The 22,435-nt window shown below is 52.3% G+C and overlaps 1 protein-coding gene across 4 annotated transcripts; it reads left to right on the top strand.

Annotated features, from left to right (window-relative positions):
* Positions 1-5,626: 5,626 nt before the first annotated feature.
* KAZALD1 (Kazal type serine peptidase inhibitor domain 1) lies at positions 5,627-13,753 on the top strand. 4 transcript variants are annotated; one of them, XM_033185309.1, is made up of 6 exons: positions 5,627-7,729; positions 8,157-8,713; positions 9,898-10,058; positions 10,140-10,287; positions 10,479-10,588; positions 12,870-13,753. In XM_033185309.1, exons 2-5 carry the CDS (start codon positions 8,209-8,211, stop codon positions 10,571-10,573), a joined length of 909 nt encoding a protein of 302 aa, XP_033041200.1. In that variant the 5' UTR covers positions 5,627-7,729; positions 8,157-8,208; the 3' UTR covers positions 10,574-10,588; positions 12,870-13,753. The 4 variants fall into 4 exon arrangements, 3 of the variants coding, with proteins under 3 accessions (XP_033041200.1, XP_033041198.1, XP_033041197.1); XR_004431023.1 differs by having other exon boundaries at positions 5,629-7,729; positions 10,479-12,181; XM_033185307.1 differs by having other exon boundaries at positions 5,628-7,086; positions 10,479-13,753.
* Positions 13,754-22,435: the final 8,682 nt, after the last annotated feature.

Genomic DNA, 22,435 nt, shown 5'->3' with positions numbered 1-22,435 from the left:
TGGTCCCAGCTACTTAGGAGGCTGAGGCACGAGGATTGCTTAAGCCCAGAAGGTCAAGGCTGCAGTGAGCTGTGATTGTGCCACTGCACTCCAGTCTGGGATATGGAGAAAGACCCTTCAAAAAAAAAAAAAAAAAAGTTGTTGAGGGGAGTGTGACAGCAAGTCAAAAAGTCCAAGGACCCAGGGGATCTTAACCCCCAATTTAGAGCCCCAAAATTGTACATACTTTTTTAGTTCATCAACTTCTATATGATTCTACTCAACCAATTTCCCACCTCTATCCCCCACACTGGGGGACAGATCCAGCAGGTTTATTGGGAAGTTCTCCTGATTGCCGCTTTTTTGTTTTGTTTTGTTTTTGGAGACGGGGTCTTGCTTTGTCACCCAGGTTGGAGTGCAGTGGCACAATTGTGGTTCACTGCAGCCTTGAACTCCTGGGCTCAAGCGATCCTCCCATCTCATCCTCCCAAGTAGCTGTGACTATAGGTGCATGCCACCATGCTAAGCTATTTGGGGAGGGGATAGAGGCAGGGTATCCTTATGTTCCCAAGGCACCTGGCCTCAAGTGATCCTCTTGCCTTGGCCTCCCAAAGCACTAGGATTACAGGCATGAGCCACTGCTCCTGGTCCCATGATTTGATTGCAACATTTTGCTACCTCTCTTCTTGTACCTTACCCTTGAGGAAAATGATAGAAAAGGCACAAAAGGCTCTGGATTTTGGTAGGCTGAGTATGTTGACATGTAATGCTTATGAACTTTTAAACATGCACAGCATTCTATGAATCATATACTGATGATCTACTGGGACCTGAGATTCTCCGTGTGGTTTGGCTGCTTAAAAGCCAAGTAGTTGTTAGCTAATTAGTCCTTTTTATTTCCCATCAGCCCTGAAAAAGCCCCCACTGTTTCTTGCTTGGAGTTCAGAGCACACATTTGTCAGGTTCTTCCTTAGTTTCAGTGAACTGGTCAGCTGAGGGGAGTCCCAACACTCCACAGAAGCCAACACTAGACTCTGTTATTTCTCAAGAGAAAAGGTTGAAAGTGGGATATCCAGGCTGGGTGCGGTGGCTCATGCCTGTAATCCCAGCACTTTGGAAGGCCGAGGCAGGCAGATCACCTGAGGTCAGGAGTTCAAGACTAGCCATGGCTACAGAAAAAGATTCTATCTCAAAAAAAAAAAAAAAAAAGGAAGGAAATAAAGTGGGATGTGAGCAAAGATATTGTCACAATGTGGTGCTGGGGTCTAAGATCTCTCCCTGGTCCCTATGGTCTTGATAGGGCACTCAGGAAGATGGCCTCCTCCCTTTACAGGGGTTGTCTTAGGTTTTGGTTTCCCAGAAAGCAGATCCCAAGGCAAGGATTTTGGTACAAGTAGTTTATTTGGGAGTTTATCCCAGAAAACACTGTGAGGGAGAAGGGAAGTCAGAGAGGGGAAGAAAACCGAATAAAGGATGCATTAATGAGCAGGTTACCACTGAGGGCAACTGTGACTCAAGTCTCTCTAAGCCTTCTGCGAAACCGTGGAGAACACACCTCAAAATTACCCCACTGAAGGGAAAGGAACAGGATTATCTGTCCTCCAGTGTTTTTCCTCACTGGATGTGGCTTGATCCCGAGTTGTTACCTCCATGGCATTTCCAGCCTGCCCTGCACGTCAGCCAAGCTCACTCTAGGAGCTAAAGAACTCCCTCAGACAGACAGACCCACCAGATCATAAAGGAACTATCTGCAGGTAACCTTTGGTGTGAGCCAAGGGTATACGGGTGAGGCACTGACTGCATCTGCTATGGGGTTTGTGAGATCACATCACTGTATTCCAGCCTGGGAGACAGAGTGAGACCCTGTCTCACAAAACAAAAAAGAAAAAGAAAAAGAAAGAAAGGGAAGGGGAAGGGGAGGGGAGGGGGAGGGGAGGGGAGGGGAGGGGAGAGGAGGGAAGGGGGAGGAGGGGAGAGGAGGGAAGGGGAGGGGAGGGGAGGGGGGGGGAAGGGGAGGGGAGGGGAAGGGGAGGGGAAGGGGAAGGGGAAGGGGAGGGGAGGGGAAGGGGAGGGGAGGGGAAGGGGAGGGGAGGGGGAGGGGAGGGGAAGGGGAAGGGGAGGGGAAGGGGAGGGGAAGGGGAGGGGAGAGAAGGGAAGGGGAGGGGAGGGAAAGGGAGGGAAAGAGAGGGAAAGGAAGGGGGAAGGAAGGGGGAAGGAAAGGAAAGGAGGAAGGGGAAAGGGGAAGGGAAGAAAAAAGAAAGGAAAGAAAAGAAAGAAAGGAAGGAAAGGAAGGAAGGAAGGAAAAGAAAATCTACTAATGTTGAATATGCATATCACATGAAGCAGTAATTCCAATCCTAGGCATGTCCCAATTTATATAAATTTCAAAACCAGGTAAAATTAAAGTATAGAGTTAAAGGTGGTTATTGGCCAGGCACAGTGGTTTACATAATCCCAGCAATTTGGGAGGCTGAGGTGGGAGGACTGCTTGAGGTCAGGAGTTCCACACCAGCCTGGATAACATAGTAAGACCTTGTCTCTGCAAAAATAAAAATAAAAAAATTAGCCAGGTGTGGTGGTGTGCCTGTAGTCCCAGTTACTTGGGAGGCTGAGGTGGAAGGATCCTTTGAGCCCAGGAGTTTGAGACTGCAGCAAACCATGATCACGCCACTGCACTCTAGCCTGGGCAACAGAGAAAGACCATGTCTCAACAAAAACAAACGAACCAACCAACCAACCAAACAAACAAAAAGGTTATCTAGGGAGAAGAGGAGGGAAACTATTGTGGAGGGGGCATGATGGGGGCTTCTGCAGGTGTTGGCAATGTTCTGTTTCTTGACCTGGATGATGATCACATAAGTGTTCATTCAGTAATAATTAATTTAACCATATGTCTACTTTGTGCACTCTTCTGCTTGTCTGTTATACTTCATAATGAAATTAAGTTAAAAACAAAATGAGAACAAGAAATGTAGAAAGGGCAGGGAGCAGTGGCTCACGCCTGTAATCCCAGCACTTTGCGAGGCCGAGGTGGGCGGATCACTTGAGGTCAGTTCAAGACCAGCCTGACCAACACGGTGAAACACTGTCTCTACTAAACATACAAAATTAGCCTAGCGTGGTGGTGCACGCCTATAATCCCAGTTACATGGGAGGCTGAGGCAGGAGACTCGCTTGAACGCAGAAAGTGGAGGTTGCAGTGAGCCGAGATTGTGCCATTGCACTCCAGCCTGGGCAACAAGAGTGAAACTCTGTCTCAAAAAAAAAAAAGAAAGAAAGAAAAAGAAATGTAGAAAGAATCTACATGTAGAATGATTTAAGCATATTTTCTAAGTTTATCAATATAACATTTGGCCAAGTCATCAGGTTGGATGGAGCTATAATCACCATCTCAAGGGTCAATGGGATACTGAAGGTGGGTGCTGGGGAGAGGGATTGCCTTTTGAGATATGGGAAGGTAGACTGAGGCCTGATTCCTTCTAGATGTCCTAAAGCTTATTTAACTTGCCTTAATGCCTAGGTATTCCAGAGAGCCAGTTCCTGGCTATTCCAGTCTTCATTTTGTAACATTACTTGTAGCTGAATTATGTTTTCCTTTTTTCTTGTTTTTTTTTTAGATGGAGTTTTGCTCTGTCGCCCAGGTTGGCATGTAGTGGCATGATCTCAGCTCACTGCAACTCCGCCTCCTGGGTTCAAGCCATTCTACTGTCTCAGCCTCCCAAGTAGCTGGGATTATAGGCATGCACCACCATACCCAGCTAATTTTTGTATTTTTAGTAGAGATGGGGTTCCCCATGTTGGCCAGGCTGGTCTCGAACTCCTGACCTCAGGTCATCCGCCCACCTTGGTCTCCCAAAGTGCTGGGATTACAGGCATGAACCACCATGCCCAGCCAATCTTTTTACCCTGCCGTCCCAGCTGTGCTACATTTATCTTGACATTCTATTTTACCTATAAAAATAGCCTCTACCAGGAAGCCAAGGTAAGCAGATCACTTGAGGTCAGGAGTTTAAGACCAGCCTGGCCAACATGGCAAAACCCTGTCTCTACTTAAAAAAAAAAAAAAAATTAGCCGGGTGGCTACTCAGGAGGCTGAGGCAGGAGAATCACTTGAACCTGGGAGGCCGAGGTTGCAGTGAGCTGAGACTGTGCCACTGCACTCCAGCCTGGGTGACAAAACTGGACTCTGTCTCAAAAAAAGAAAAGGAAAAATAACTTACAAAATAAAGGAGTAGTGAGTATTACACTCAACCACTAGCCTCATTCCAAATTCTCTTAGGGTGTTTATTGATGATATAGATGATAAATATACATACAGTTGTGATCAGTATCCATATACTTCTTCTTTTCTCTTTTTTTTTTTTTTGAGACGGAGTCTCGCTCTGTCGCCCAGGCTGGAGTGTAGTGGCCGGATCTCAGCTCACTGCAAGCTCCGCCTCCCGGGTTCCCGCCATTCTCCTGCCCCAGCCTCCCGAGTAGCTGGGACTACAGGAGCCCGCCACCTCGCCCGGCTAGTTTTTTGTATTTTTTAGTAGAGACACTCAGGCAGTCTTTCACATTTAATCCACAAATATTTACCAAGAGTTCTTTTATTTTTAAAATTCTATTTTTTCTTTTTTTCTTTCTTTCTTTCTTTTTTTTTCAGAGGAGGTCTTGCTCTGTCGCCCAGGCTGGAGTACAGTGGGGTGATTTGGGCTCACTGCAACCTCTGCCTCTCAGGTTCAAGCGATTCTCCTGCCTCAGCCTCCTGAGTAGCTGGGATTACAGGCGTGCACCACCACGCCCGGCTAATTTTTGTATTTTTAGTAGAGACGGGGGTTTCACCATATCGGCCAAGCTGGTCTCCAGCTCCTGACCTCAGGTGATCTGCCTGCCTCTGCCTCCCAAAGTGCTGGGATTAAGAGGTGTGAGCTACCATGCCTGGCCCTAAAATTGTATTTTTAAAAAGACATGGTCTCTCGAACCCTTGAGCTCAAGGGATCCTACTGCCTCAGCCTCCCAAATAGCTGGGACTACAGGTGTGCACCACCACACTCCAGCTCATCATTCTGTCATTATATTGCAGTTATTTCATGTGTCAGTGACTGAAAGTGAACGTATGATAATCTTGTGAACAGAGGGTTTCACGGTGGAAAGAAAACTACATTCTATACCTCATTCCTTCTTCAGTACAAGCATCTGCAGGAAAAAGGGAAAAAAGAGGCGGGGCCATCTATTAGTCAACAAATTTCAACGTCACCCTGCCCATCTGGATCTAGTCTCCCTCATTAAATGCAAAGGATGCTGCCACCTGGCTCCTCTCCCTAGCAGTATTCACATCATCTAGGCTAGAGAATCCCTTCCCTTTGGCCCGTTTTGCACAAAACCGAGTAAACGTTTTCAAAGTATAAATACGCAAAATCATTTGCTATCTCTTTACTATTTACGATGCGCATAGGTGTTACCGAAAGTTTTGGAGCCTTGACGGATAAAGTATGGGATGCTGAGGATCGGGGAATGTATCTAAACTCTCAAGTTGTGTCCTATTCAAAAAACTCCCTTCTAAAAGTATTTTTACGGTATGTAGGGTTTTACAGGAACAAAATCTCTACTTAATAACAGCGGATCCCCCCTTTTTTTTTTTTTTTTTTAGACGGAGTCTCACTCTGTCGCCCGGGCTGGAGTGCAGTGGCCGGATCTCAGCTCACTGCAAGCCCCGCCTCCCGGGTTGGATCCCCTTTTATTATCTTTGTGCCTACCTGGATGCACGGTTCCAGGATGTTCTCGTCACTAACCACAAGTCCACCAGAGGGCGCCGGTTCGCCGTCTATCTACTGTTCTCCATCAGCGACTCAGAAAATCCAGGTTAAACACTCAGGCAGTCTTTCACATTTAATCCACAAATATTTACCAAGAGTTTGCCGTGCCACCTGGCTCGGGGCTAGGTTCACAAGATACAGTAGTGAGTTAGGCACGATTCCTACTACCAGAAGCTTAGAGCATAGGAAAGACTGAAAGTAAGCAACCGTTTACAATAGTGGGATAAGTGAAGAGTTTCCAGGTCTGTGGAGTTTGTTGTTGAAATATCGGCTCCAGGCCTTAGAAGCCGGCAGCAATTCATTAAGAGATCCCGGACTTGTTTCGGCTCTGTATCCCGGGCAAGGAGCTCCGTCCCCAAGGTGTTTTGTTAGAGCCAGAGACCTCTCCTTGGTAGACTTCATTCGTCAGCCCCACAAGTCCCTGTCTCTGGTCTTTTTCACGGTTTCCGGCAGCTCTCTGACAGTTCCCCTTCTGCCCCAGGTCGACACTTAGGCCAAGGACTAGGGATTACTCACAACTATCCGCCAGAGCGGGCTCCGCCCTTTCTTTTTCCTGTTTAAAATCCGCGGGCTCTTAGTGTTCTCTGTTCGTAGAGTTCCCGTTTTGATTCTCGCGACAGTTGCGAGGCCACGCGTGAAGGTCCCTTACAGTCCCTCTTTCGAATTTGAGACCAGGAGAGAGTGTCTGCCCTTGCCCCCCTCCTCAGAACCCCTCTGGCCAGGGATGGCGCCTGTGTGGCTCGGGAGCCCCTGAATGAATGGGGTTGGCCCAACTCAGGGGCGCTTTCTGAAGGGAGAGTGCCGGTTGGATTCCAGGGCTCCAGTGCGCATGCGGAGTATCGATCCCGCGCAGGCGGGCGGGCACCGCAGCCAGGCATTGTGGGCGGAGCCTGGCTAAGTGCCGCCCCTTCGCCGGCCGCCGATTGCTATTTCTGTCCCCCGCCCCTCCCCCGCCCCCAGCGAGCTGGACTGCGCCGCGGCTTCTCTGAGCCGCTTGGGGCCATCCGGGGAGGGGCCTGCCCGACCGGGGTTTGGCGGGCGGGCCCCCAGGAATGCTCTCCTCCCCGCCCCCGGCCCAAAGTGCCACGGTGGCAGTGGTGGCGGCCGCAAGGCCGAGTGCCTCCGGCCCTGCCAGACTCGCAACCGTAACCTGTAATCCCGACCAGAGGGACGCCCGCCGGGGAGACCCAGCTCGCCTCTCCCTGCGGTCGCTGGTTGGCTCTGACCCCGAATCACCCGGCTCACCCGCGGGTTGCAGCACCTGCCGGATGTGGGGAGGAAGGAGGAGGCCAGATGAGGGAAGGCAGATGTAGGCGCCCAGTCTATCAGCGCCTCGGTGGGGGAGCTGGGTGGGCAAGACTGCAGTCGCTCCCAGGAACCAGCCCTGGGCTGCGGGGAGGCGAAGTTGGTTGGTCCTGCCCTCTAGGGGCGCCCCGACATCGACGTAAAATGACTTGGCACCAGAGCTCCTGCCGCCTCCCCCTTATGCAGCTGCCCTCGCCGACGCCAGGGACTGTAAAGGCAGATGGGACAGGGCCTAACCGTTCAGCCAAAACTTTGAGCTTCCCAGCCAAACTCCTACCCCCACTCCCCGCCTCTGGTCCTCACCCCCTTCCTCTCTCCTAGCCTCGGTGTCTGGTTACGGCTCCTCTGCTCTCACTGTGACTTTGGGCCAGGCTGGGGAAATGACCCGGGAGGGTCCCGTGCGGCTACATAAAATTGGCAGCCTTAGAACCAACCAGTGGGAAGGCGGGTGCGCTAAATCGAGGGGCGGAGAGAGGGGGCGGAGGAGCTGTTTTCTGAATCCGAGTCCGTGGGCTCTCTCAGAAGTCCTCAGGCCGAAGCAGAGGTGGCTGGCGGGCCCGGCTGACGGCGCCCCTGCTTTATTTCCATACCCTTTTCTTTCGGACTCGAATCACGGCTGCTGCGAAGGGCCTAGTCCCGGACACTAGGTGAGCACTCTGTGCCCCAGGCCATAAGCAAGGGGGCATCAGCTCCCCCTGTTTCCACCCCCCATTAAGAGCTTCTTACTTCTGGAGCCGTCCATTCTCTTTGGGCAAGGATGCTCAGGGGCCAGGGATCGGAGTCGGATGGTGCACGGAAGTGGTACTCGTGGTGGGTGTGCGTGCGCTTGAGCTTTATCACCCCTTCCTCACCTTTCTTCACTCCCAGCCATCCCTGAGAACAGCCCAACTGATTGCTAACTGCCATAACTGGATAATCCCTAGAGGGTCACTAGGCCTATGTGTTGGGGGAGTCTACTTGGTAGCAGGGGAGGGGGCGATGCTAGCGTCATGCTTTGGTACAAGAAGCAGTGAGGTTGGTCTTTCGGCGCAGGTCCTGTTTCTGACCTTCTGACCTGGCTTCCCTTCCTGGCAGGGTGCCACCAACGCGCTGATGCCCCGAGTGCTCGCAGGGCTTCCCGCTAACCATGCCGCCGCCACCCGCAGCTGCCTTGGCGCTGCCTGTGCTCCTGCTACTGCTGATGGTGCGGACGCCGCTCCCGACCGGCGCAAGGCCGTCCTCAGGCCCAGATTACCTGCGGCGCGGCTGGCTGCGGCTGCTAGCGGAGGGCGAGGGCTGCGCTCCCTGCCGGCCAGAAGAGTGCGCCGCGCCGCGGGGTTGCCTGGCGGGCTGGGTGCGCGACGCGTGCGGCTGCTGCTGGGAATGCGCCAACCTCGAGGGCCAGCTCTGCGACCTGGACCCCAGTGCTCACTTCTACGGGCACTGCGGCGAGCAGCTTGAGTGCCGGCTGGACACAGGCGGCGACCTGAGCCGCGGAGAGGTGCCAGAACCGCTGTGTGCCTGTCGCTCGCAGAGCCCGCTCTGCGGGTCTGACGGTCACACCTACGCCCAGATCTGCCGCCTGCAGGAGGCGGCCCGCGCTCGGCCCGCTGCCAACCTCACTGTGGCACACCCGGGGCCCTGCGAATCGGGTACGCACGGCCCGGGGCCCCCACCCCACCACTTAGGTTTCCTAGAGGCACTGCTCCCCGACCCCTGACGTCATTGGTCTCTGGCCAGCAGATCAAAATAGATAAGGCCATAGAGACCTCGAGTCCAGTATAAAACCCTGCTCTCGCTACTAGTCCATAGAAGCTGCCACCTGAAGGTGGGGGTGGGGGGGTGGAGTGGAGTGAGGGTCCTGGGCTTCGTCAGCAAGCTGCATGCGCTGAACCATGTGAAAGCTCCAGAGCTGGCTGGCAGGGAGAGACAGGTCCTCTGAGGGCGCAGGCACATAGCCTATGGTTTGCTCAGAACCCCTCCTCCACACACACTTTTCCCAGACCAGTGGAGTCCAGGCAGCAAAACGGGTTCCTGTGAGATGCAATCACGTTTAATTTGGACAGATTCTTAGAGCAGTCTGTTCACTCAGTCTCCCCACCTCTCTCCTTTCTCCTGCGTTTAGGGATTAGTGAAGAGGAGCAGGAAGCTCAGCTAGTTCTCTCTCTATCCCCGGGGACTGGGGGCCATTCAGGCTTCTAGCTTTCCTTGGCAGCTTTAGTAACTTTCACTTCCTGAGCCCCGGCTCTGTGTCTGCCTCGGCTGGGGCAGTCAGAAAACAAACACCCCGCGGGGATCCCAGCAATTTCCTGCACTCCTGCAGGCCTCCTGCCTGTTGCACAAGTCCAGCTTCAGGTTCTCCGCCTTGCCGCGGGACTCCCCCAGGGGGTGCTGTGTAGGGAACGGCTGCTTTTCCGCCTTTGGGAACTGGGCCTGTTTAGAAAAGGGGAACGGGTATCTGGAAGGTTTTAGTTACAGGCACTGCGGGAAAGGCTGGGGAGGGTGGAATGAGGACAGGAGAGCAGTTGGGGACAGAGTGGCTGCCACGCTACAGTGTAGGTGTGTGTGCTTGTTTGTGCATTGGGTCTGCATGAGGTCCTATGTGCACATGTGCATGTATATCTATCTCCACATCTGCGTGGTACCCTTGTGTGTACCAGCATCCACATCTGTGTGTACCTGTGTGTGTCACGGTGTGTTTATGGATATGTATTTACCTCAGCATATATTGTGTTCTGCCACAAGCATGTCCACAAAAATTTGTGTATCATGTGTTTGCCAGACTGCATGCCTTTGCTGGGCCATGCTATTCTCAGACCTCCCCCTTCACCCCCAGGGCCCCAGATCGTGTCACATCCATATGACACTTGGAATGTGACAGGGCAGGATGTGATCTTTGGCTGTGAGGTGTTTGCCTACCCCATGGCCTCCATCGAGTGGAGGAAGGATGGCTTGGACATCCAGCTGCCAGGGGATGACCCCCACATCTCCGTGCAGGTAGAGATGGGTGGGAGAGGCTTCCCTCAGGCAGCCCAGGGCCCTCCAGAAGGACCTCGCTGATTCCTTGCCTGGCTCCAGTTTAGGGGTGGACCCCAGAGGTTTGAGGTGACTGGCTGGCTGCAGATCCAGGCTGTGCGTCCCAGCGATGAGGGCACCTACCGCTGCCTTGCCCGCAATGCGCTGGGTCAGGTGGAGGCCCCTGCTAGCTTGACAGTGCTCACACCTGGTAAGGGGATCCCTGAGCTCTGGGGGTTGGGGGGATGGTGCTGGATTCCAGCTGTGAATATATAAGAAACAGTCCATGTGTCTGTGTGCATGTGCGTGCATACACAAGCATAGCCTTCCACAGACTGGGCTATGTTGGCACTGACAGCCCCTCTCTCCTGTTCTCTCTCCTTTGCCCACGTGTGTTTGCAGACCAGCTGAATTCTACAGGCATCCCCCAGCTGCGATCACTAAACCTGGTTCCTGAGGAGGAAGCTGAGAGTCAAGAGAGTAACGATTACTACTAGCTCTGGCCCATGGGGGTGGGTGAGCAGCTATAGTGTTCATCCCTGCTCTTGAAAAGACCTGGAAAGGGGAGCAGAGTCCCTTCATGGACTGCTTTCATGGGGATGATCGTGGGAGGCCTATTTAACTCCAAGGTAGCAGGGTGGTAGGGGAGAGACAAAAGCTGGAGGAGGTTAGGGAGAGAGGCTGAGACCAAGACCAGTGGGGTATAAAGGGGCCCATGCAGGAGATGCCCTGGCCAGTAGGACCTCCAACAGGTTGTTCCCCAGGCTGGGATGGGGGCCGGAGCAGACACGGAGGCACAGGCACCAGGATTCTCCACTTCATCCAGCCCTACTCCGCCACACTTCTAACTGCCCTTCCTCCCAGGCCCTGGATCTTGCTATTTCCTGGTCCCCAACGTTTACCTAGCTTGTTTGCCCTTTCCCCAAACTCATCTTCCAGAACTTTTCCCTCTCTCCTAAGCCCCAGTTGCACCTACTGACTGCAAGTCCCCTTTGCTGTCTGCCCTCTTTTGCACAAGAGAGAGCACAGCAGACCATGGCTTAGTTCAGTGCAGAGAGATGGGTGAGGCCAACTCCAGATCTTATACCGCTCTGTACTGGACAAAACCTAGCACAGGGCTAGGCACCAATAAAGATTTCTAATGATGCACAGACAGTTTATGCAGATGTGCACATGAAAACTGAATATCCCTGGGAGGCCTCCCACACTAACAGAACTCTGGCTTCTAGAAGCTGCAGGGCCTGCTCTCTAAGCACATGCCTGCCAGATGTACAGAGAGAAGGTTTGAACTTGGGCCTATCCTGCCTTTGAGGGAGGGAGGCTGGAGCCATTTGGTTGGAGGGAAGTTATCTTCCCAGTGTGCCCTCCATTGGGGCTGGTATACATTACCTGCTTCTGTGCTCATCTTACTCCAAACGCTTCCTCAGGCCAGAATAGGGAATCAGGCCTATGTGGGTAGGCCCCCAAAATGAATGCATAGAGAGAGGAGGGTAGAAGTTTGGTCACCTGTGTGGTCCATACTCTTCCCCAGCTCCCATAGGAATCTCCCCTTTTCCTGCAGAAGCCAGAGCCATGGTAAGCGTGTTTCCTATCTGCCCCAATTGTGACCTGTCCTCTCTGGCTTGGGGTCCCCAAATCTCTTTCCTCATTCTCCTTACCTAGCTCAGGGACACTGGTGAGACTCAATGTTTATTTAACGATTGACGGAGAGAATGAAAGCATAAGTCAGCGAGGCCGAGACACTGTGTGTGGATGGCGACAGCCTCCTACACGCCAGCGCTCCACCCGGATCCTGGCGCCACCGCGGGAGGGCCTGCCCTTGGCTCAGAGTCAGAGTTTGTCCTCTGAGGCCCAACGCAGGGAGCCTGGCCTCATGGGAGGGGCGTGGTCCGGAACTCCAACCCCAGGTCCTGCTTGGCCGCCCCTCCCGCGGCTACGCACGACTCCATCTACTGCTGCCTTGACCCGGGTCCTTAAGCCAGCGACAGTGTTTATTGCCGAACCCAGGCTGGAGCCGGGCGGCCCCAGGAGCCGCGCACAACAGCGCAAACGGGTTGGATACTGGGAGCCGATTCCAGGGCGCCCACAGAAGCAGAATCAGAGGGGTAGGCGGGGGTGGGGCGTGCTGTTCGGCACCGTGGCCAAAATCCACTCGGTGCTGAAAGAGGGAACTTGGGTGTGAGTCCCAGCATCAGCCAGGGAATCCGCCCCTAGCTTGTTCTTCGCCCAGCTGGGCTCCAAGGCGCCCTCTGCGGGCCCGTAGCCCCTACCGCGTCCACCTGCAGAGCAGAGGCTCCTCACCAAAAGCCCACCCCACCAGAGAGGGTCACGCAGGTCCCGGGGAATCCGTACTCCTTGATCGCGTTAGCCGACTTTGTAGGTGTTCAGGAGCAGCCTCCTAGCAGCCTCAGTTTTCCCCTCCGCCGCCGTGCTGGTTCAAGCCCCACATCCTGGAATGGGAGAATTGTTGTCCACCGCCCCCTCCCTCCCCGCACCCCGCCTCTGCTGCAGCGGACCCGCTTTAATAACGTCGCTGGAAAGTGACATGCGATTTATTATTAAAGTAATGCGGGCGCGGGGACGGGAAAGGTTTAATAAACGTGCTGAGATGCCGAGGATTATTCACCGCAAATAAATGAGAGCGCGGGCGGCGTTTTAATAAATAATTTCCCGCTGCTCCCGGGGGAAGGGAGGGGAGGGGAAGGGAGGAGGAGGGGGAAGCTGAGCCGCTGCCGGAACTCCCGGTTTCGCCTCCCTACGGGCTTCCAAGCCATCCCCGGTTTTGTGTCCTAGGTTGCTCACACCCGAGATCTGAGGTTACAGGAGCGCCGACCCAGAGTTGCCCAGGCCTGAAGGCGGGAGAGGCTCAGTCGCACCCTACATTCCCCCACCTCCGAGATTTTAAGTATAGTCCGCTTGAAAACCCTGGAATGCTCTTTCTTTTGGATCCTACCCAGAGATCTGGGGTCCGGACCAACCGGGGCAGGAAGGGTCCGTCGGACCAGCCCCTCCCAAGCCGAGGCTTCCAGGTCTCGGCCAGGCTCTTCTTCTTGCTTTTAGCTGAGCCGGGCTGGGCGTGCCTCTCCCCTCCATCTAGGGCAGGGTGTGAAGAGAAAGCCAGAGGGGGCTGTCTGAAAATGACCTTGATCCCCTCCTCGGGCTGTCGTGAGGCGGAGGGCCGCTTCGCCTGGCTGCTCGTCATCGCTAAGGCTCCAAAGAAGGGTTGTGCAGCCTTGGTGGTATAACCGAGGGTGTCCTGGAGAAGCCCAGCCCCTGGCGCTCTGGTGACCGGGGGGTCGATGTGCGGACTGGGCAGAACTGAGCCCGAAGCCGGAGAGCCCCCCTCAAAAAGAAGCCTGGAAGCCCGAGAGATGAACCCGACTCAGAGAGGGCAAAGACTGCAGACCTTGGGGACCGAGGACACGCTCACCACGCTGGTGGGGGCTGGGGGGAGGGTGCGGGCGGTGGCGTGCGGGGAATCGCCTGGGGAACACCTGGCTCTGCAAGTTTTGTGCCTTAGCGGAAAGAGGCGACATCTTTGGCAACTTGGGAGTACAGGAAGTGGCGAAGGAGTGCCATCTGGTGGATCATTCTGGTAGTGACACTCAGACCTGGGCCAGGGGCCTGGAGACAATTTACTTGACTGGAAAAATCTGAGTAAAAAAAAGATGCTTCAATTTGTATTCATTTAATGTATGTGAATGTGCACGTGTATGTGTAGCATATATTGATATAATATCTATATGCAAAATCTAATATATCCATAGTAGTTATGTGTGCATTGTATGTATACATGTATACATCTAAATGCATATTATACATGTAGTTTTTTTTTGAGATGGAGTCTTACTCTGTTGCCCAGGCTGGATTGCAGTTGTGCTATCTCAGCTCACTGTAATCAGATTCGAGCGATTCTCCTGCCTCAGCCTCCCAAGTAGCTGGGATTACAGGTGTGCATCACCATACCCAGCTAATTTTTTGTATTTTTAGTAGAGATGTGGTTTCACCATGTTGGCCAGGCTGGTCTCCAACTCCTGATCTCCAGTGATCTGCCCGCCTCGGCCTCCCAAAGTGCTGGGATTACAGGCATGAGTCACCATGCCTGGCCTACATGTAGGTTTTATATGTATGTATGTGTGTGCAAAAGTATATATGGGTGTATTGTTATATGTATATGTATAGACATTTATTTTCAAGTATATATTCCATTATGTATCATTCAGTAATTCATTCTTTCTTTTTTTTTTTTTTTTAGAGACAGGATCTTGCTCTGTCACCCAGGCTGGAATACAGTAGCACTTTCATAGCTCACTGCAGCCCCAAACTCCTGGGCTCAAGTGATCCTCCTGTCTTAGCCTCCTGAGTGGCTGGGAATTACAGGCATGAGCCATGATGCCCGGCTGTGTCATATTCTTTCTACAAATATTTGTTATGTACCAGCACTGGGGCTATATCAAGGGAAAAAAATTGCCTGTAACCCAAGCACTTTGGGAGGCTGAAATAGGAGGATTGCTTGAGCCCAGGAGTTCGAGACCAGCCTGAGTAACACAGTGAAGCCCCGTAACAAAAAACATTTTTAAAAATTTGTTGGGTGTGATGGCACACACCTATAATCCTAGCTACTCTAGCAGCTGAGGCAGGTGGATTGCTTGAGTCAGGAGTTCAAGGCTGCCAGTGAGCTATGATTGTACCACTCCAGCCTGGGTGACAGAGCCTTAAAAGAAAATTGTTCCTGCCCTCATGGAACATGAGGAACAGTCTAAGATGTGTATGTATACTTATGATAATTATGTATATTTATATTTCTAGGATTATGCACACACGCACATATAATACTGTCTAATATGTGTATATGCGAGGAGTAGATAGGCTTAAACTGTGGTAGGCCTAGAGATTCCCTGGTTTTTTGCTCACAATCACTGGTCCTGTCACCTGGAGCTCTATTCTGAGCATGAAGGCAGCTGAGGGCAGAAGGAAAGAAGCTAGAGACATAGGCCTGTTGCCTCCTAGGATGCACTGTGGTTATTTCCTCAGCCTTCTGATTGACTGAACTCTTTCTAAACTGGGAACAGCTGTGTAAGTCCATGCGTGGTAAGGAACTGTTAGTGCACATCAAGTCTTGCCTCTGCTCAGTGCTGGGGAAGGGTGGGAGTGGGGTCTGGGAGGCTGGGGTAAGAGGCTAGGTTCTCTGAGGGCACTTAGAGACCGGGAGGGATAAATTCTGGGAGGCAGTGAGCTCTGGGAGTCACTTGCGGATAATGGGGGGTGGTTTGAGGACACTTGGGGAGGGATGGGGTGGTGGGATAGAGAAAGGGGCGGAAGTGAGTAATGAGGTTGGGATTGAGGATGGAACTGGGGTGGGGGCAGGGCAGAGATAGAGGCTCTGGTGGCAGGGATACACCTGTCTGGGGGTGGAGCCTGGAAGCCATCTTGGGGGAGTCATCCCTCCCTCCCCACCCCCACCCCCACTCTCTCTAAGCTGGGCCCCAGTTTAGCCCTCTCTCTGCTCAAGCTGGCTCTCAGATACGCTGGGGCAGAGGAGGAGAGCTAAGGCTCCAGGGCCTGGCCTGGCTTAGGTGACTCACTTAAATGGTGGGCGAGGTGGGGCACGGTTCACAATACCAGCATCCCATGAAGCCTTGTCCCAGCCACCTGGGTCATTTCCCGCCCAGCTGCCATTACCAGCTTCCAGTATGGGCTCAGCCCAAGGGGTTCAAACAAGGGTGGGGCGTAGACCTGCAAAAGGTCATAGAATATCCACCCATTCCACCAACACACACATATTTCTAGGACTGAAGTGGGAAGGTGCTTCTGAATCATTTCTTCCTTTCCCTGCTTTTGCTATATGCTTTCCAGATACAGTCAAGTCTGGGAGTCTCCAGGTGCCACCTCAACCCTTGGTCTATGGTAATACTCATACCTCTCCCCTTCCTTCTCACCTACCCTTGCTGGACTACCAGGGTTTCTGCCCCTTCACTGCCTTTTCCCCTTTCTTCAGGGCCTCTTTTTTTCCCCCAGGGTTGAGGCCTTAGATCCCTGGGCTGTGTCCTTGCTGGTTAGGGAGTGTGGTTGGGGTGGGGGGGATTACTAAAAATGCAAGCTAGTTCCTGGCCTCGATTTATTTTTCTGATTGATTTATCTTTTAGAGGCAGGGTCTTGCTATGTTGCCCAGACTAGACTTGAAGTCCTGGGCTCAAGAGATCCTTCTGCCTCAGCCTCCCGAGTAGTTGGGTCTATAGGCACATGCCACTGTGCCTGGTCTGGATTTGGTTTTGACATTTACTCTTCCATTTGGGCAACTGAAGGCTCTCTGGACAGGGTGGACAGTTATGAAAGTCCAGTTGTGGTGACAAGAGTTACCCCACAATCAGATCTCATCCCATTCTCTTGGTGGGGAGAACCTTGAAGTACTCAGTACCTTCACTGAAATGAGGGCTGGAGTCCCCTGGGAGAAAAGACAGGGTCTCTATGAGAAGTGGTGACAGCTTGAGGGAAGTAATGGAGTCTCCCAGGATAAGGGTTGAGGACTCTAGGGACAATTACTTCCTGCTACCTCCACCCCAAGAGTTGGAGTAGGGCTGGAGAAGGCCCCACAGTTCTCCTGGGCCTAACTCCTTAGTGTCAGAGGGGTTAATTTCTAGGGGCAGTAGTGGGGGGTTTCTAGGGGGAGTAATTTCTGAAGGGTAATGGTGGATCTTTGCACAGGAGGTTTTGCAGTATGGGATTGAGTCTCAGTTCCACTGCTTTTCTTTTCTTTTCTTTTTTTCTTTTCTTTTCCTTTTTTTTTTAAAGTCAGGGTGTCGCTTTGTTGCCCAGACTAAAATGGCACGATCATGGCTCACTGCACCCTTGAACTCCTGAGCTGGAGCAATCAATCCTCCCGCCTCAGCTTCTTGAGTAGCTGGGAGTACAGTCATGCACCACCCCACTCAGCCAGTTCTACTGCTTTTGAAGTGCATACATTGGGTAGGTTTCTTAACCTTCCTTCTTCTGTGTCCCTCTTCTGCAATATAGTGATAAAATTTACTCCATAGGGGTTATGACAAGAATTAGAGATCTTATAAGCAATGTGTCTGTAACAAAATAGGTGCTCAACAAACGTCAGTTTCATTATACACTACTATTTTGGGGCAGATGATCTGCATGGAGATGGGGGCTGGGTGCCCAGTGCAGAGCTTCCTGCTGAAGTGGGTTTGTTGGAGAATGGGGTGATTGCAGTCTTGGCACCTGCCTGGAGGAGGCCTTAGGAATTGGGCCTTAGGAAAAAGGGAAAGGCTGAGGCAGGATAGAAATGGGTAGGGACTGGGCTTCCAGAGAGCTCAACAGTCTTCACCCCCACCCCTAGCCCTCCTCAGGGAGCCCTTGTCAGAACCCAGGGCTCTACCTCTGGGCTTCTGAGGAGGGGCATCCCCCAAAGTCACCTCCATCCATCTCTTTTATCTGGGCTGATGAAGGGCTAGAGCTCCAGTGGGGCCTCTGATGGGGAACAGATACAGACCAGGCGGAAGCAGCCGGAACTGTGCTGGGCTGGAGCTGAGGACTGGGCCAGGGGGTCAGTGAAGACAGATAAAGCTCAGAGCAGCTGGAGGCTCAAGGGACCTGGGGCGGGGGAGCAGCAGGGGCTGAGGGCCGGCTGTGTCCTGGGAGGAGGCAAGGCCGGAAGCTTCTGATGGGGACCAGTGTCCATCAAGGACTTCAAATGACCAGACAAAGCCTTTAATGACTCTTTGGGAGGAGGGAAGTGGGGACGGAGCTGCCTCCCCCAGACACGGGTGCAGGAAGGCCAAGGTGCCTGCTGAGAGTAAGGGCTGGTCCTGGGAGAAGTCAAAACTTAGAACAGGAAGAACCCTCCAGGTACAGGGCAGCGGTTCTGGACCTGCCTTACCTTTAAGACAGAGAGCGATGGGAAAAGGATTGGGAAGCGATTCTGTGATTTTAGTTCCTGTTTTAATTAACTTTGAAGGGCTTGGGTCCTCCCTGAACGCCAGGGAGAGGAGCAGAGCAGACATTTATTTTCCTCTTTTCCCTTTTAAAGACAATTTTATTAAATCACTTTGTTTTTATTCTGGCTTGAACATAGGGCATTTAAATGGAAAAGTAATTATTTCACCCCGTTTGCTTATGGAGAGAGGGGAGTCAGGAAAGGGAGGGAGGCCAGTGAGAGAAAGAGGCTGCAGCCTCAAGCCCAGTGCGCACACAGTGTGCGTGCACACACAACCATGCTCACACTTACACCATAATCCACGTCCACATAGCTCTCACTCTAGCACACGTGTACAGTCCCAAATGCAGACACTTCAGTACTTACACGCACACATCCACATTCTCCTGACACACACTCCTTCACCACAGCCATACTTACAGACAGAAGTACTCTCTCTCATGCACACTCACAGCACATTGTGCTCACAATACAGGCACCGTCACAGTACCCTTAGATACCTTCCAAGCACCCATGGGTGTGTATGCACGCACCCGTTCACACACGTGCACGCACGCACACACACAACCCCAATGCAGTCCAGTACTTCCAAGCCTATTGCGTTACACCGTCAGAAGTACACACAGTTTCAGACACACAATTACACAGACGCCCATTCTCAAATACACAGCACACCCTGACAAGCAGCCTTGGGGACAGACATGTGAGGGGGGCATTGTCACGGAGAAGGTGAAAGAGTGGTGGAACGCTCCCTCTTACTGGGGTTCCTGAGTCCCCAGGTCGACCTAGGCTACTCCATGAGCCCCTTTCTCTGTTCCCGTAAAGTTCTCTGAATGATTGCTTGTGACCTTGATTCCGTAGCCTCTGGGACAGTCGCTCCCAGCAACCTAGCCCCCCACCTCAGATCACTGGGGCAAGGCAAGAGGCCCCACAGGTTTTCTGGGTTCAGCCGGCTCTCATCAGGACCCAGGTTCTAACTCCAGCTTCCCTGACTCCCGACGCCCCTCCCTGCCGTGTAAACCAGCGTTGGAGGGGTTAAAACTTCTGTAGCGCGCCCCCCTCCACCCCCACCCCTGGCTGGTACAAGAAGGGCCGGTTTGCTCCGTACCTGTACTTTGTCTTCATCTGTCACCCCTTCTGACAGTCAGATACATCTTGTGGGGAGGGGCGTGGGGGGCGAGGGAGCAATAATTAACCTCTCCCGCCTCATCCCCCAAATGCCATTGCCTCTGCAGCGGTTGCGTCGGGGTCTGCCGAGGAGAAAGAGGGAAAGGGAGGAGATGGAGATGGGGAGAGGGGAGAGGGAGAAAGCGGGACGCTTCCAGGGCCGCGAGAGGGAGCAGAGAGGAAAGGCCCTGACATTTTACTGCTCTGCCAACCTCTTTTCCGCACCCTTCTTTCCACTCCTCTTCCTGGGGGAGCTGTGGGCAGGTGGGAGAGGCGATTCGAGCAATAGGAGAAACCTGCCGTACTCACCACCGTCCCCTCATAGCAGAGGCTCCTGGCAGGGGTTGGGGGCAGAGCATGGTGGGGAAGACAATCTTCATGTATGCGCCCTGCAAGGGGACCCGCAGACCTTACAGCATACTGAGCAGGGATAGAGGGGGTGGCTGCCCTGTACTGGCATTTCCTGTTGCTGTCAAATGAACAGAGCTTGTGTTAAGAACCAATTTTCTTCCAATCAATGAAGGGGAAGATGTCGTGGGTCATTTCTGAAGCAGTCAAATGACTCCAATGCCAAGGAGCTGTGGCTCAAAGGGGACTTCAGATTTGGGCTGGGAAACAGAGGACTCTCGAAAAAGTCAAGCAAGCCCCTAGGCAGTGGCTGGAATCAGAGCTTGGGTAAGGGAATATAAATTAGTCTTGAGCTGGGTCCTTGGATGAAGCCGGGGGGAATAAGGGTGGGTAAGAAACACCCAGCCAAGGAGAACTCTGGCAGGAGAGAATCAGTGGTGATGGAAAGGAGAGGGGTTGCTGTCACCACTGGGGCTGGTGGGGACACAGAGAGACCAGGGCCCGGCCTGTCCCTTGGGCAGGTTGAAGACCAGAAGATTCTAGATTTTTCCACCACTTTAAAGAAGTTGTTAGTCAAATCTATCATCTTTACGGTTTTCTTGTTTGGTTTTGTGTTTGTTTTTTTGAGACAGAGTCTCTCTCGGTAGCCCAGGCTGGAGTGCAGTGGCGCCATCTTGGCTCAGTGCAACCTCTGCCTCCCAGATTCAAGTGATTCTCGTGCCTCAGCCTCCCAAGTAGCTGGGATTACAGGCATGCACCATCACACCCCGCTAATTTTTGTAATTTTAGTAGAGACATGTTGGCCCGGCTGGTCTCAAACTCTGAATCTCATGTGATCCACCTGCCTCAACCTCACAAAGTGCTGGGATTACACGTATGCACCACTGCGCCCAGCCTCATCTTTTAAGATTTAATTTAATTTAATTTAATTTAATTTTTTTGAGACAAGGTCTCTGTCTCCTAGGCTGGCATGCAGTGGTGTGATTATAGCTCACAGCAGCCTTGAACTTCTGGGCTGAAGGGATCCTCCTGCCTCAGCCTCCTGAGTAGCTGGGGCTACAGGCACATGCCACCAAGCCCCAATTATTTGTTATTTTTTTATTTTTAATTTTTTTTTGTAGAGATGGGGGTCTTGCCTTGCTGCCTGGGCATTTATCATCTTTATGGTGTCTGAGATATAGGATCTTTTCTCTAAGGTCTCTGAGTTGTGAACACAGTTTTGTCCATGAGTCAGAATTCCTGATAGGACCTTTTCTCTAAGGTCTCTGAGTTATGAACACAGTATTATCCATGAGTCAGAATTCCTGGGTTTTAACCCTAGTTCTACCACTAGCTAACTGTGCGATGGAAGATAAGTTACTTAACCTCTCTGGACCTCAGCTTTCTCACTTATAAATTGGGGAGGGGGCTGCTGATGAGACAAACTCTACAGACAATGCTGATACTGATATCTATAATCTTCTATGACCTGAGGAAACTTGTTTAGGGCCAGCTGTGCCCTCCTCCAGCCCATACACATTCTGAACCCCTCCCTCCACTAGCAGCATATACATAGACCAAAAAGCTCTCTCTCTCTCTCACACATGCACACACACACACACACGTGTGCACCTTGTCTCCTTGTCCCATGTGCTGTGTGCGTCCCTGGACTTCCAATCATCTATAAAATTTGCTGTGTTTGGGAAGGAGGCAGGGGCTAGGGTACCCTAATAGAAAAGCTGACTCTATGCATTCCTGTTAAAAGAAGAAAAAGAAAAAGCCTAGCAGATCTGGGAAGTGGAGCACCAAGATAGGAAGTGAGCACTGGAAAGGGCTTCCCAATGGGGAGAAGAGGCACTGGCAGAGGGAAGAGAGCCAGCCTTAGAGAGGTGGAGACAGAGAAAAAGAAGCCGACTTAGCTGCAGGGGACTCGCTGCTGAGAGTGAAGAGTGAAACGTGCTGACAGCCTTGTCAGGAAGTCACCTCAATGCATCCCACACCCCTGCCTGTCAGGTTCCATCTCCCCAGGAGAGGAGCTCTTGTGAGTCAAGCTGCTCTCTGTCCATCCCCACTACCCCCCACAATACACACACAATACACCCAAGATGGAATTAAATTCTGGCTATTATTTTTTTCACCTGGAGAAGTGCTGGGAGTTTTGACAGCATTAGGAAAGAGGAGAGAAGTAGGAAAAAGTCAGGACTACCTAGGGTGGGGCCACCTAGGCTGGGGCTGGGTCACCCTAGGTGGTGGCTAGGATCCAGCTGGTGTGGCAGTTAATGTAGAGCTGGGCTTTTCTCTAACAGCTCGGAGTCTGGAACAGCTGTGGGTCACAGAAGACACATCACGGCCCTGGAACAAAGCTGAGCTCTTGTATAGCTCTGTTCTCCTGAAGGGGAGGGTTAGAATTTGGAGAGACTGACGAGGGCAGCCTTACGTGTGAGGTGGAGATTCTATTTCCCTAGCCTTGGGAGTCAGAAGTGATTTCCACCCTCTTTGGCCACCCTCTAGGGTTTATTTTCTGGCCTTGTCTCCTTGCTCCTAGCTTCCCATCTGTGGCAATGGGTCTCAAGTTTCAGCCCCAGTCTCTGGTTTCACCCATTCCTAGGGCTTCACCTATCCCCTTAATAATCCTTAGTCTGTGTTTAAAAAATCCTTTTTTCGGTCTTTTGCTTAAAAAATGTAGTCTATGAACATATGCTTATAAAAATTTCCATGTTGGCCAGGCATGGTGGCTCATGCCTGTGATTCTAGCACTTTGGGAGGCTGAGGCAGGTAGATCACTTGACCTCAGAAGTTGAGACCTGCCTGGGCAACACAGCAAGACCCCATCTCTACAAAAAATACAAAAATCAGCCAGGCATGGTGGTGCACACCTGTGGTCCCAGCTACTCAGGGGGCTGAGGTGGAAGGATCATTCAAG

Source organism: Trachypithecus francoisi, unplaced genomic scaffold (assembly GCF_009764315.1).
Source record: "Trachypithecus francoisi isolate TF-2019V2 unplaced genomic scaffold, Tfra_2.0 Contig01579, whole genome shotgun sequence".
Taxonomy (NCBI): Eukaryota; Metazoa; Chordata; class Mammalia; order Primates; family Cercopithecidae; genus Trachypithecus; species Trachypithecus francoisi.
This window is presented reverse-complemented; position numbering and strand designations above follow the sequence as displayed.

Bases quoted from the DNA above. Each gene is read 5' to 3' on its own strand.
- KAZALD1 (XM_033185309.1), top strand. From the start codon at position 8,209: ATGCCGCCGCCACCCGCAGCTGCCTTGGCGCTGCCTGTGCTCCTGCTA. The intron at 8,714-9,897 runs GTACGCACGGCC...CTTCACCCCCAG, and splicing joins CCCGGGGCCCTGCGAATCGG to GGCCCCAGATCGTGTCACAT. The intron at 10,288-10,478 runs GTAAGGGGATCC...GTGTGTTTGCAG, and splicing joins CTTGACAGTGCTCACACCTG to ACCAGCTGAATTCTACAGGC.